Source organism: Rhincodon typus, chromosome 11 (assembly GCF_021869965.1).
Source record: "Rhincodon typus isolate 14 chromosome 11, sRhiTyp1.1, whole genome shotgun sequence".
In the NCBI taxonomy this organism is placed as follows: domain Eukaryota; kingdom Metazoa; phylum Chordata; class Chondrichthyes; order Orectolobiformes; family Rhincodontidae; genus Rhincodon; species Rhincodon typus.
The window spans coordinates 710,425-726,074 of record NC_063342.1 but is presented as its reverse complement, the minus strand read 5'-3'; the positions used below and the strand labels follow the sequence as shown (position 1 = coordinate 726,074).

Below are 15,650 nucleotides of genomic sequence, written 5' to 3'. Positions count from 1 at the left end.
AATAATCTCCAGACCAGGGGTGTTTGGTTAGAAGTGTGCAGATTATTAAGAGACTGAGAAAGCCTAAGTTCTCAGAACTGACAGTATTCATGTAATAACATTTCAAAGTTCACAGGAAAGAACTGGGAAGATCGGCTCCATTAAAATTAAGGATTTGATATCGAGGGGTAATTTCACTGGATTTGAATTGCTGCAACATGATTTTGTTGGAAAGCAGTCAAAACTATGTTTTAAGATTTTCTGAACCATTTTCTAAACTTAGCTTGTGATGTTTCCTATCATGTAATAAACTTTTGTTTTGTTATTGAAGGAGGATCTGCAGACTTTTATTACTCTGTTTCAGTGAATGACCACCACATTAAAATATAATGAACATACATGATCCATCAAGGCACCCTGGATCTGACTAATTCAGTAAGAATATGAGCTGGGATCATAACAGAAAGGGTGATAGCATTTTGGAATTTGTTACTGCAACCAGCAACTGATCCCAGATCAAAGAAGTAGTGGATGTGAAATTAGCTCACAAATGAACAATGATCTTAATGAACAGTTGAGAGGTCCCAGAGGCTGAATGGCCTCCTCCTGTTCCATTATTTAAATGTTCCTGTAGGTAAAAACCTTGTGCTGTGGGAATATTCTGTTTTATTTGATTTGGGATGGAATGCGCAGCCATAGTATGAAAGCTTTGATGGTTTATTGTCAGCTTTGTGCCTACTGCCAGTACAATGAAAGAAACTACACAAAAGGAAGGTGCAGACAGGTCTGAAAAAGGTGACATGGATGTTTGTATCTAGTGTGATAGCTGACAGTTTCATAGGTATCTTCACCCTCACAGCACCGCAGGTTTTAACTCAGCTCTTGGTGCCAAAGGGAGCACCTCTCTCTCTCTCAAGCTCATGGATCTGCTTTGAGCTCAGGTTGGTTACCAAACTTCTCATCTCGGGTCACTGGGATGGGTCGATCTTGCTGGGTTAGATCATCACCTGTTCTGACCTTGGGGCAGCACAATGTTAATAAACCATCAGTAGACAATGAGCAGGAAATAGCCGCCTGGTCCAGGTTACTGGGAAGATGGTATATGCGGCGAAATTCACGGGAAACACGACCTTGGTCTTCCTATAGAGAGAGAACAATTAATCAGACCCAATGCATGAGATCAGATGGATGTGATATTCCCTAATTACCTTGTAAACAATACACAGATAATTCCTGTCTCCCATTTTTGGACATCAGTTGACCCTTTGAAATCCCCACTCGCCTGGGAGTCGTACTGGCTCATTCTTCACAATTCGGTATTAGGGCGGTCTCACTCATACCTATGTACATGCGTGTTTCAGGAAGCAGTCACATGCAAGAGAGTGTTAAGGTGCTTCATAGATACCCAGACACCTGTATTTTGCAGTCATGAGGAGTCTATGTTCCATGCAAACATGGAATTAGTAGAATGCAGCCCTTATTCACCTCTTAAGGGCAAAACAACTCAAATTTGTTTGCACTTCAGCCCTGATCTTTGGCCGCTCATTGTGGAGGAGGCCAAGCAGATCAGAGACCTTCCTCATGAGTCTGCTCCTGGGCCTGGCCATTGTCAGAAGTCCAGGCAGTTAGTGGTCTTGGGGATTGAGGAACCCGACTGCTTCGTGCCTCTCCTTGGGAGCCCCTGTGGGAGGAATGCTTGTGACCTCAGACAACCAGTGGGTACAGCAGGGGCTGAAGTTCATCACTTCCACACAAAATTATATTTTAATTCAGATTTCAGACTTTTGTTACAATGCCCTTTAAAAGGTCAATATCCCTGCATTTGATTCAATTTGGTTTAATTTGTTTTTGCAGACTTTAAAAGCTTATCCCTATTTCTGGAGTAGAAATCTTGTTTGTCTCACACATACCTGCATCAGGGAGGTCCATCTTTTATTGCTGGTTTTGGGAAACTTTGTTTAGCCTCTTTTTTCACACTCCTGAACCTGGGGAGCTTCTTCTAATACCTTTCATATTTCTGTAGTGAGAACTCTCCTCTAAATCTCCTCTCACCACTACATCTTTGGAAGTGCAATAATGTCTCAATTTCAGAATTCTTGTCTAGTTTTTAAATCCCTTCATGAATTTGCCTTGATCTCTTTGTCACATACCCTCCATGATATCTGCTCTCATTTACTTCCAGCCTCATGCAACCCCCAAATTTTAACCATCCATCATTAGCGGTCTGGGCCCCAAACTCTGAACGCCCTTGTCTGCGTTCCCTTGGCCACTCATTTTCTATATTCAGAGATTCCTTCAAGCCTCTGTCTTTGACAAAGTGTTTGCAGTCTTGGTTAGGGAGGGTACAGTGAAGGAGCCACCAGGAGGTAGTCATCATAATATGACTGAATTCACCCTGCAGTTTTAGAGGAAGAAGATTGAATCAGAAGTAACAGTCTTACAAATTAAGCAAAGGTAACTACATAGACTGAGGAAGGAACTGGCCAGAGTTGATTGGAAGGCGGGGGGGGGAAGCAAGCAGGGAAGACAGTGGAGCAGCAATGGCAGGTGTTTTTAGGGGTAATTCAGGAGACACAACAGAAATTCATCCCAAGGAAGAAGAAACATACTGAAGGGAGGATGAGGCAACTATGGCTGACAAGGGAAGACAGGGACAGCATAAAAACAAAAGTGGAAATTAGTGGGAAGCCAAAGGATTGGAACGCCTTTAAAAACTGGTCAGGATAATTAAAAATGCAAATAGGATGGAGAAGATGAAATATGAGAGTAAGGAAGCTGGTAATATAAAGGAAGATTGCAAGAGTATTTTTAGATATCTAATAGGTAAGACAGACGCAAGATTGGATGCCAGAAAATGAGGCTGGAGAAGTAGTAATGGGGAACAAAGAAATGGTGGAGCAACTGAATAGGTACTTTGCATCAGTTTTCACAGTGGAAGACACCAGTAGCATATCACAACTTCAAGAGAGTCAGGGGCTAGATGTGAGTCTAGTGGCCATCACTAAAGATCAAGCTGCTGGGGAAGCTGAAAGGTCTGAGAATGAATAAATCACCCAGGCTGGACGGACTACACCCAAGAGTTCTGAAGGAGATAGCTGAGAAGATTGTAGAGGCATTGCTGGGGATCTTTCAGGAATCACTGAAGTTAGTGGGGGGTCCCAGAGGCCTGGAAAATGGCTAATGTAACACCAAAAAAACTGCAGATTCTGTAAATCAGAAACAAAAATAGAAGTTGCTGGAAAAGCTCAGCAGGTCTGGCAGCATCTGTAAAGAGAAATCAGAGTTTACATTTCAAGTCGAGTGGTCATTGGGAAGATTTTAGAATCCATTATTAAAGATGAAATTGCGGAGAATTTGGAAGTGCATGGTAAAATAGGGCTGAGTCAGCACAGATTTGTCAAGAGGAGGTCATGCCCAGCAAATCTGTTAGAATTCTTTGAGGAAGCAATGTGCAAGTTAGACAAAGGAGAGTCAGTGGATATGATCCATTTGGATTTCTAGAAGGCCTTGGAAAGGTGCCACACAGGAGGCTGCTAAATAACATAAGAGCCCATGGTGTTTGGGGCAAGATACTGGCATGGATAGGAGTCGCTGACTGGTAGAAAGCAGAGAGTGAGGATAAAGGGGTCTTTTCAGGATGGCAGCTGGTGCTAGTGGAGTTCAACATGGGTTAGTGTTGGGACTACAATTATTCACGTTATATATTAACGATCTGCATGAAGGAACTGAGGGCATTGTTGCTATGTTTGTAGAGGACATAAAGGTAGGTGGAGAGACAGTTAATATTGAGGAAGCAGGAAGGCTGCAGAAGGACTTGGCCATGCTAGGAGAGTGGAAAGAACTGGCAGATGGAATACAATGTGGGAAAGTGTGATATTATGCACCTTGATAAGAAGAATAGCGGCGTAGACTCTTTTCTAAATGGGGAAAGGCTTTGGAAAACTGAAGCACAAAGAGACTTGGGAGTCCTAGTTCAGGAATCTTTTCAGGTTAACATGTCGGTTAAGTTGGCAGTTAAGGAATTAGCATTCATTTCAAGAGGGCTAGATTACAAGAGCAGGGATGTACCTCTGAGGCTGTACAAAGCTCTGGTCAGACCGCATTTGCAATATTGTGAACAGTTTTAGGCCCCATATCTAAGAAAGAACACATTGGCATTGGAGGAGGTCCAGAGGAGGTTTACAAGAATGATCCCAGGAATGAAGAGCTTATCACATGAGGAATGGTTGAGTACTTTGTATCTGTAGTCGATGGAATTTAGAAGGATGAGGAGGGATCTGATTGAAGTTTATAGAATACTAGGCTGCCTGGATAGAGTGGACATGGAAAAGATGCTTCTGCTAGTAGGAGCGACTAGGACCCAAGGGCACAGCCTCAGAGTGAAGAGACAATCATTTACAACTGAGAAACTAAGGAATTTCTTCAGTCAGAAGGTAGTGAATCTGTGGAATTCATTGCCACAAAAGGCTGTGGAGGCCAAGTCATTGAGTGCATTTAAAACAGAGATAGATAGGTTCTTGATTAGTTAGCAGATCAAGGATTACAGGGAGAAGGCAGGAAAATGGCGTTGAAAAACATATGCGTCATCTACTGGGTGAGTAGATTCAATGGGCCAAATGACCTAATTCTGCTCCTACATCTTATGGTCTTATAAACTGAGTTTAATTGCATAATTGGTGTCACACTCTGTTTTATAATCTCCTGTGAAGCATTCTAGACATTTTCATTACGTTAAAAGCAGTCTTTAAACAGTTAACTGTTGTTGTTATTATCTCTGTTATACTGGAGTGCTGAGAGGTCTCTGTGACTCCTCCCACTCCAGGCCCTGGAAGTTCCCTCACACACTCCACTTCATTTATTCATTCATGGGATGTGGCCAGCATTTATTGCCCACCCCTCGTTGCCTTTAAGAAGGTGGTGGTGAGCTGCAGTTCACTTACTGTGGGTTGAATACAATGTCCCTTGGGAGTGAATTCCAGGATTTTGACCCAGTGATATATTTCCAAATCAGGATGGTGAGTGGGTTGGACGGGAACTTGGAGGTGGTGGTGTTCTGATATATCAGCTGCCCTTGTCCGTCTAGATGGAAGTGGTTGTGGGTGTGGAAAGTGCTGCCAGAGGATCTTTGGTGAATATCTGAAATGCATCTTGTAGATAATACACACTCTACTACTGAGCATCGGTGGAGGGTGTGGATGCTTGTGGATGTAATACCAATCAAGCGGGCCGCTTTGTCTTGGATGGTGTAAAACTTCTTGAGGGTTGTTGGAGCTGCACGCATCCAGACAAATGGAGAGTATTCCATCACACTCCTGACTTGTACCTTGTCGATGGTTGACAGACTTTGGGGAGTCAGGAGGTGAGTTACTTGCCGCAGTATTCCTAGCCTCTGACCTGCTCTTGTAGCGACTCTGTTAAAGTGGTGAGTCCATTTGAATTTCTGGTCAATGATAATTCCCAAGGTGTTGATATTACTAAGAAAGTTCCACCGGATTTGTCAAAGATGATTTCTCTTTCATAAATCATTTCATAGATTCTAATCTTTTCCCTGCGACTGACATTAAACTAAAAGACTTTATATCCCCATTCTCTCTCCCCTAATGAAAAAGCTGGGTTACATTTGCTACTTTCTCATCAGCAGGAATGTTTCCAGAATCTTTAGAATGCTGAAAGATAATCACCAATGCACCGACTATCTCTACAACCATCTCCTCCACTTTAGGATGAAGGTCATCTGGTTCCAGCATTTGTCAACCTTCAGTCCAGCTAACTTTTCCAGTGCTATCTCTTTAATATTATGAATGCTTTTCAGCTCAGTTTCACAAATCCCTTGGTCATCAAGTATTTCAGGGAGATTATCTGTATCGCCATGAACCCTAATCTTGCCCTCTCTCATGTGGTGAGCTCAATGATGAGAAAATTGAGGAAATGCAGAGAAAACGAATATTCAGAATCCAAACACTGAAAAAAAAGTTTTGCTATTTTCCCCTTAACCCTTAAATAGCAACTTTGGAATTGTGCTATTGAATGGTGATTGCCTTATTTCCATTGCATTTGCATCCTAACCTGCCTCACTTCTGTGCAGTTTTTAGTTCTCCTCTCCTTCCTCAAGAAAGTAGACAGTGCAAACTCAGCTCAAGACAGATGCCTGGCAGCTGCAAATCGCTTAAGACTTGTCCCATCCTCTACTTATTTCCAATGATATCCCTGCAGGCTCCCCAGTCACCATCCCTTAATCCTTCATCTGGCATCACAAAACCACCAGCCTCACCACATCATCAGGCCTACTCTTTGAATCAACTCTTACACTACAGGATGTATCTTATGGCTCTTACCTTCACTTTTTACAGCTTGCACTCCCTCACTGTACACTTACATGGAAGCTGCTGGCCTCTGTATACTTTATATTGCTTCCTTGTTGGACATACTCACTGACTTCAGCTCTGCCTTATGGGCTGCCAGTGCAGTTTTCTTCACGCACAGGGTTTTTAGTGCTCATTACAGGGTGCCAGTCCTTGTGGCTTGTGTTGCTTTTTAGGGCAGAGAGAGAGAAAGGCAGTTGCTTGTCACAATAAGAGCACTCAACTGTCAAGGGAGTGAGTATGCCATTGTGCAGCTATGTGCTACATCAATATCACACCCCACAGCATATCCCACAGGTGTACAACCACAGGTACAAACACACAGCGTCTGCTTCAAACAAATAGCCCTGTGTAAAAGACAAAGATGTCTTGGGCAATCATCACAGAACTCTGCCATCTGCTCCAGCAAATTGTTTTCAGAAGGACTGGGTGCTAATCCAATCCCAGCAGCTGTCACATTACAGCTGCCTTGAGTTTTTATGCCCAGCAGCTCATTTCTAGAACCAACTGGGACCAGAGTGGGATCTCCCAATCCTTCATCCAGAGATATATCAAGAATGGAACCAATGCGATTTTCTCCAGAGGAGAGCTGCTCATGTCCTGTCCCCATGACATGGAAAGTCAAGCAGCTCAGGCAGTGGGATTCTCCACCAACACTGACTTCCCCAGCTACAGAGTGCTACACTCACTTTACTTTGAGAGCACTCTATCACCAACCTGCTGAGTTCATCAACAGGAAAGGCTTCACTTCCCTTGATGTTCATCTTATGTGTGAACATGTGCCAAATCTAAGAGATATGCACCAGATAAGCGAATCTGGAGTTGGTCAATGTCCCTCTCCTTGCTGTTGATGCTGCGCACCACGTGGCGAGAGTAATGGAGTGCAGGTTTAAGCATATATCCAGCAGACACTGTGTGGGCTGGACCTTGCTCTCCATGGTAGTCACCAACTTGGCTAAGGAAATAGCCAAACTCAAATCAGAGCTAGCATGGTCCAGATAATTTTGTTGGACTCCTTCATTTTTTGATCCAGGTTACCAACTGCCTCTGAGGGTCACTCAGGGTTACTAATGTCAGTATGAGAGAAGAGAGGGAATTAATGCTTAAGAGTTTGTGCAGGTTAAGAATGAGTAAGTGTCAGTGTTAATGGGAGAGCAGCACAGCACTGGGTTGGTTGAGTACTGAAGTCTCTCTGTCCTCACATGGGTGGTCATTCTCCTCTGAAGCTAATTCAAGAAGTTTCTCAAATAGAGTGAGGGGCCTGAGGTTAGTCCACATGCCCCTGCCAGTCTTGGCCTTCTCATGACATTTTCTCCTGCAATGAGACAAAGGGTGGATTGAGTATGATGGAAGTGGATAAGAGAGGTTTTTAGGGTGATACAGGAGCAGGACAGCCGATGAGATGTCCCCAATGAGTGAGTGGGAGGTACAGAAAATAAAAAGGGTCAACAGTTTGCAAGAATGATCGGGTAAGAACTATTGACTGGACATGATATTGGCAATAATGACAGCTATAGTGTAAATCTCAAGAGGTGTGTACAGCATCAGAGTTAGAGTGAGTGGTGGCACTGAGGGTGAAGGAGCTGAGGCAATTATCCTTACAGAGCTGAAAAGATCAATTACTTCTTTCCTCAGGTTAAACATGGGCAAAGAAACCTTCTGCTGATTACCACGTACCTTCTTCCCTCTGCGAATGAATCAGTACTCCTCCATGTTGAACAACACTTGGAGGAAGCACTGAGGGCAGTAAGGGCACAAAATGTACTCTGAGTCCTCAATGTCCACTACCAAGAGTGGCTAGGCAGTAGTACTATTGATCAAGCTGATCAGATCTTAAAGGACAGGTGGTGCAGGGACCAACAAGAGTAAAACACATACTTAACTTCATCCTTACCAATCTGCCGGCTGCAGAGTCCTTGAGGAGACAAAATTTCGCCTTCACATTGAGAGTGTTCTCCTTAGTGTAATGCTAAAAAGGACAGATTTCAAACAGATCTAGCAACTCAAGACTGGAGATCCATGAGACATGGTGGGTCATCAGCAGCAGGACAGAAATATAGAAACAGAGAAAATAGGATAAGGAGTAGGCCTTTGGGCCCACGAACACTGCTCTACCATTCAATATGATCATGGCTGAACATCCGACTCAGTACACTGTTCCTGCTTTCTTCTATACCATTTCATCCCTTTAGCCCTAAGAACTCATGGGAGATGGGCATCACTGGCTGACCAGCACTTATTGTCCATCCCACATTCCCTTTGAGAAGCTGGTGGTGAGCCGCCTTCTTGAACCACTGCAGTCCCTGTGTTGTGGGTTGACCCATAATGCCCTTGGGGAGGGAATTCTACAATGTTGACCCAGCGACGGTGAAGGAATGGTGGTATATTTCCAAGTCAAGATAGTAAATGACTTGGAGGGTAACTTGCAAGTGGTGATGTTTCTATGTATTTGCTGGCCTTATCCTTCTAGATGGAAGTGGTCGTGAGTTTGGAAGGTGCTGTCTGAGGATCTTTGGTGAATTTCTGCAGTACATCTTGTAGATAGTACACACTGCTGCTACTCAGTGACAGTGGTGGAGGGAGTGGATGTAGTTGGATGTGGTGCCAATCAATTTCTGTCTAAATGGCCTACTTCAAATCCTTAAACTTTGACTCTTGTGTTTGGACTCCCTGGTCATTGGGAACATCTTCCTTTTTTTTTACTGTCTGGTCATGTTAGCATTTTATAGGTCTCTATGAGATTCCCCCTTATTCTTCTAAACTCCAGATCTAGTGTCTCCTCATAATATCAGTCCCACCATCCAGGAATCAATCTGGTAAACCTTTGTTGCCCTCCCTCTATAGCCAGAACATCCTTCCTCAGATAAGGAGACCAAAACTGCATACAATACTCCAGGTATGGTCTTACCATTGCTCTGTACAATAGCAGCAAGCCATTTCTGCTCCTGCACTCGAATCCTCTTGCTATGAAGGCCAACATACCATTTACCTTCTTCACCGCCTGCTGCACCTGCATGTTGACTTTCATGACTGTGGTGTACAAGGACACCTAGGTCTTGTTGCACATCCCCCTTTCCCAATCTATCTCCATTCAGATAATAATTCACCTTCCCGTTTTTGCTCCCAAAGTGGATAACCTCCTCACACTTATCCACATTATACTGCAACTGCCATGAATTTACCCACTCACTTAATTTTACCAAATCATACTGAAGCATCTGTGTATCCTCCTCATGGTCAGGTGAGAGACTTAGAGACATTGTATTTAATCTCTCATCTAAATCATTAATATATATTGTGAATAAAGTTGTCATACTCCCAGAGGACCATGGACTACTCTCTCATTAGAGATAGGTGGTTGGATGTCAGGGTCACTACATCTCAGGCAAGAGATGAAAGTGAAAAGGTGGGGCCTTCACAGTAACCTCAGTTGGTGCATGAATTGAACCTGCACTATTGGTATCACTCTGCATCACAAACCAGTCTTCCAGCCAACTAAGCAAACCAAATAACGGGTCTAAATACTGTTCACTGTGGTACCCCATAGTCACTGGTTGCCACTCAGAAAAAGACACATTTATTCCTGCTCTTTGTTTCCTGTCTCCCAGTTAGTCTGTACCAGACAGTACACTACCTCAATTCCATATGCTTTAATTTTACATGCTAATCTCTTATGCAGGACCTGATTGAAAGCCTTCTCGAAGTCCAAGGAAACAATCATAATCAAAAGAGAAAAGGAAAAGGAACAAGTTGGTCATGCCCTCAAGCCTACTCCGCCATTCAATAGGATCATGGTTGATCCTATATTCCTCATCCCACTCTCTTCTCCTTTCCCTGTAACCCCTGATTCCCCAACTATCCATCTATCTTAGCCTTAAACATACAGAAGAACTCTGCCTCCACAGCTCTCTACAGCAAGGAGCTCCAAACAGTCACAACCCTCTGAGAGAAGAAATTCCTCCTCATTTCAGTCTTAAATTGATGCCCCTTTATTCTGAGACTCTGCCCCCTGATCCTAGACTCTCCCATGAGGAGAAACACCCTCTCAGCATTTACCCTGTCAAACACCTAAAGAATCCTTTATGGTTCAGTGAGATCACCTCTCATTCTTCTAAACTCCAGTGAGTAGAGTCTCAACCTGTTTAGCCTTTGCTTATAAGACAATTCCTCCATACCGGGGATCATCCTAATGAACCATTGCTGAACTGCTTCCAATGAAATTATATCTTTCTTTAAATAAGGGGACTAAGACTGCTTACAGTAGTCCAGATGTGGTCTCACCAGCACCTTGCCCAGTTGCAGTAAGAATTCCCTATTATTAAACTCCAGCCCACTTGAAATATGGCCCAACATTCTTTTGACGTTCCTGATTACCTGCTGTTCTTGTGAGCGAGCTTTCTGCGTTTTGTGCAGAAGTCCCCCCAAGTCCCTTTGTGTTGCAGCTTTCTGCAGGTTTTCTCCATTTAAATAATATTCTGTTCTTTTGTTCTCCCCTCCAAAATGAACAGCTTCATATTTTTCCATATTATACTCCATTTGCCAATTTCTTGCCCACTTACTTAACCTATAAATATCTTTCTGTAGAGACAAAAAAAACACAGATGCTGGAATCCAGGGTAGACAAACAGGAGGCTGGAAGAACACAGCAAGCCAGGCAGCATCTGGAGGAAAGGAGCAGTCAATGTTTTGGGTATTACCCTTCTTCAGGACTGGATGTGGGCGTAGGGGGAGCTGCAGATAAAGAGAAGGGAGGTGTGGAGGCGGTATGATGGTGATAGGTGGACACTGGTGGTAGGTACAACCTGGTTGGTCGATAGGAGGGATGAATCTGGTTTGTGGCAGGAAGGGAGGGCCAGAAGGTAGAATGCAAGGGAGGAGATGGGGCTGGAAGGGGAGCCGGGGGATGGGTGGGAAATTTATTTAAAATTGGAGAACCCAACCCTCAGCTCCCTTTCCAGCCCCACCTCCTCCTTTCCATTCCACCTACTGACCCTCTCTTCTAGCCACCAACCAGATTCATCCCTCCCATCGACCAATCAGGTTGTACCTCATTCCAGTGTCCACCTATCACCACCATTCTGCTACACCCCTCCTCTGCCTCTCTTTATCTGCAGCTCCCCCTACCCCCACATCCAGTCCTGAAGAAAGGTAATGCCCGAAACATTGACTGCTCCTTTCCTTCAGATGCTGCCTCACTTGCTGTGTTCTTCCAGCCTCCTGTTTGAATATCTCTCTGTAAACTGTTTGCATTCCTCTCACAACTTGCAATTCAACCTATTTTTGTATCATCTGTAAATTTGGCTACAGTACATTCACTTTCTCCCTCCAAGTCATTAATAGATATTGTCAACAGTTACAATCCTAACACTGATCCCTGTGGAACCCCACTGGTCAGGGGTCAGCAATCTAAAACAGAACCCCTTATCCACATTCACTGTCTCCTGCCCATGAGCCAATTCCCTAACCAAGGTTATATACTATCTCCAACACAGTGGGCTCTTTTATGACTTAACCTTTTGTGGGGTACCCTGTTGAACGCCTTCTGGAAGTCCAAATATAACACTTCTGCTGGTTCCCCTCCATCCAGTCTGGTTGAGCTTTCCTCACAAAACTTTAATAAATCAGTCAGACATGATTTCACTTTCATGAAGCCATGCTGACTCTGCTTGATTAGTTGGAATCAATAGAAATTGGCTGGACCTGTCAAATGTTAATTCTGATCTCTCTCTGTTTGCACCTTCTCTGTGGCTGCAACACTGTATTCTGCACTCAGTTCTGGCTTCCCTGATGTACTCTGCATGGTACGATCTGCCTGTAGAGCACACAAAGCAACACTTTTCACTGTATCTCAGTACATGTGGAAACAATAAATATTTAAAAATTGGTCAAAAACACTCCATTGGTTGGAGTCATACCTGGCACATAGGAAGTTGTTTATGATTGTTGGCTTCAGGATATCTCTGCAGGAGTTCCTCAGGGTAGTGTCCTAGACCCAACCATCTTTAGCTGCATCATCAATGACCTTTCTTCCACCATAAGGTCAGAAATGGGCATTTTCGCCGATGATTGTAAGTGTTCAACACTATTCACTACTCCTCAGATACTGAAGCAGTTCATGTTCAAATGCAGCAAGACCTGGACAATATCCAGGTTTGGGCCAACAAGTGGTAAGTAACATTACCCAGGGCATTACCCTGAGGAATTCCTGCAGAGATGTCCTGGAGCTGAAATGATTGATCTTCAACAACCACAACCATCTATGCACCAGACACGACTCCAACCAGCAGAGAATTTTCCCTTCAATTGCCATTCATCTTTGTTTTGCTAGAACATCTTAATGCCGCACCTGGTTGAATTTGGCTTTTGTACAAAGGGACATTTTCAGGGGCACTTTCCTGGATGAGTGCAACTCCAATAACACTGAAGAATCATTCAGGACAAAGCAGCTGCTTGATTTGCACTACATCCACCACCTTCAAGATTCACTCCTTCACACCTGCCTTAAGACGGGTGAACCTCTCCATTGGTTACCCATTTTAGCTGTCCTCCCGGTGTCCCATTACAGCTGGGAGTTTCCGCTGAATGGAGACTGATCTGAGAGATGCCAGAAAGCTGCAGATTGAGTGATATGATTTATTGTCCTGCACCCGGATGTATGATCGGCTCAGGAGCCCCATTATCTCTAGCCTCCAGTCAGCTCTATTGATTGTTACACTTGAATAGCCAAAGGCAAAGGCCCACAATACAGTCACTGAATGAACAGAGTAATCAAGTTTTTTGTCACCAATACTGGCAAGAGGAGTGGTGTTATGTTATAAAGTCATCTCTCACTCAATGACACTTGGCAAGAGGTGATTTAAACACAAGAGAAACATTTACCCACCTGACGCTCTGTGTGCTTGCCATGAATCTCCACAAAGTCATCAACAAGTTTCACAGTCAGTTCCTCAGGTAAGAAGTGTTTGACATTCAGGTTAATCATAAATCTGTCCTTCTCAGAGCGTACCTGAAACACAATATTTGTAAGCAGTAACACACAGCACTTTCAGACCCATCTTGGAACTTCCTGGATAGATTACAGCAGGACCTGAATCACTCTTCCCAAGTGTTACCTGTAAGGAAAATCATTCAAAAATTTTGTAAAAACCTGTGGTGTATGCAAAACAGAAAACAGACCATTCAGCCCATCTAGTTGGTGTTGATGTTTATATATCTCTCAAGCATGCTGACCAATCAGACCTACCCACCTTATCCACCATATCATTTCATCACCTTCTCCCACATCCAATTTATCTCCAATGTTAAGTTTCTGGCTCAATCTCTGACCTTTGAGGTAAATTCCACAGATTGTTATGAAGAATTTCTCCTACACTCTGTTCTAAACCTCTTCAATGTAATCTTGTCGCTCTGCCCACTTGCTTGATACCTCTTATGAATAAGAACAATTTGCTTCTATCTCTCTTTCCTTCCTTTCACAATTGTAACTCTTCTGTTATCACTCTGATCTGGGAATGTAGAGAATGCTTTTCTTTATGTTGAGCCCTGTGTTGTCACAGTCCTGAGAGTGTTTGATAGGAACAGTATGGAGGAAGCTTTACTCTATATCTAACTCTGTGCTGTCCCTGTCCCTGGGAGTGTTTGATGGGGACAGTGTATAGGCAGCTTCCAAGCCTGTGCTGATCCAGATCCTCTATCTAAACCTGTCACCTATTTTCCAAGGATCTGTATCCCTCTGCTCCCTGTCCATTCATGTATCTGTCTAGATACATCTTAAATGACGCTATCATGCCCGCCTCTACCACCTCTGCTGGCAACGCATTCCAGGCACCCACCACCCTCTGCGTAAAGAACTTTCCACGCATATCTCCCTTAAACTTTTCCCCTCTCACCTTGAAATCGTGACCCCTAGTAATTGAGTCCCCCACTCTGGGAAAAAGCTTCTTGCTATCCACCCTGTCTATACCTCTTATGATTTTGTAGACCTCAATCAGGTTCCCCCTTAACCTCCATCTTTCTAATGTAAATAATCCTAATCTACTCAACCTCTCTTCATAGCTAGCGCCCTCCATACCAGGCAACATCCTGGTGAACCTCCTCTGCACCTTCTCCAAAGCATCCACATCCTTTTGGTAATGTGGCGACCAGAACTGTACGCAGTATTCCAAATGTGGTCGAACCAAAGTCCTATACAACTGTAACATGACTGCCAACTCTTGTACTCAATACCCCATCCGATGAATGAAAGCATGCCGTACGCCTTCTTGACCACTCTATCCACCTGCGTTGCCACCTTCAGGGTACAATGGACCTGAACACCCAGATCTCTCTGTGCATCAATTTTCCCCAGGGCTTTTCCATTTACCGTATAGTTCGCTCTTGAATTGGATCTTCCAAAATGCAATACCTCGCATTTGCCTGGATTGAACTCCATCTGCCATTTCTCCGCCCAACTCTCCAATCTATCTATATTCTGCTGCATTCTCCGATAGTCCCCTTCACTATCTGCTACTCCACCAATCTTTGTGTCATCTGCAAACTTGCTAATCAGACCATCTATACCTTCCTCCAGATCATTTATGTATATCACAAACAACAGTGGTCCCAACATAGATCCCTGTGGAACACCACTGGTTATAGTTCTCCATTTTGAGAAACTCCCTTCCACTACAACTCTCTGTCTCCTGTTGCCCAGCCAGTTCTCTATCCATCTAGCTAGTACACCCTGGACCCCATGCGACTTCACTTTCTCCATCAGCCTACCATGGGGAACCTTATCAAACGCCTTACTGAAGTCCATGTATATGACAGCCACAGCCCGTCCCTCATCTATCAACTTTGTCACTTCCTCAAAGAATTCTATCAAATTGGTAAGACATGACCTTCCCTGCACAAAACCATGCTGCCTATCACTAATAAGCCCATTTTCTTCAAAATGTAAATAGATCTAATCCGTCAGTATCTTCTCCTGCAGCTTCCCCACCACTGACGTCAGGCTCACCGGTCTATAATTACCTGGATTATCCTTGCTACCCTTCTTAAACAAGGGGACAACATTAGCAATTCTCCAGTCCTCCGGGACCTCACCCATGCTCAAGGATGCTGCAAAGATATCTGTTAAGGCCGCAGCTATTTCCTCTCTCGCTTCCCTCAGAAACCTGGGATAGATCCCATCCAGACCTGGGGATTTGTCCACCCTAATGCCTTTTAGAACACCCAACACTTGCCCCCTCCTTATGCCGACTTGACCTAGAGTAATCAAACATCTATCCCTAACCTCAACATCCGTCATGTCCCTCTCCTCAGTGAATA

At 43.9% G+C, this 15,650-nt stretch overlaps 1 protein-coding gene across 2 annotated transcripts in view; it reads right to left on the bottom strand.

Annotated features, from left to right (window-relative positions):
* Positions 1–680: 680 nt before the first annotated feature.
* cryaa (crystallin, alpha A) overlaps positions 681–15,650 on the bottom strand; it is a 41,954-nt gene continuing 26,984 nt past the window's right edge. For both annotated transcript variants that reach the window (XM_048603181.1, XM_048603180.1), the window contains 2 exons: positions 13,225–13,347; positions 681–1,119 (listed from right to left, as the gene is read on the bottom strand). In XM_048603181.1, coding sequence (XP_048459138.1) covers positions 898–1,119; positions 13,225–13,347 — 345 coding nt within the window. In that variant the 3' untranslated portion in view covers positions 681–897. The remainder of the gene's footprint in view (positions 1,120–13,224; positions 13,348–15,650) is intronic.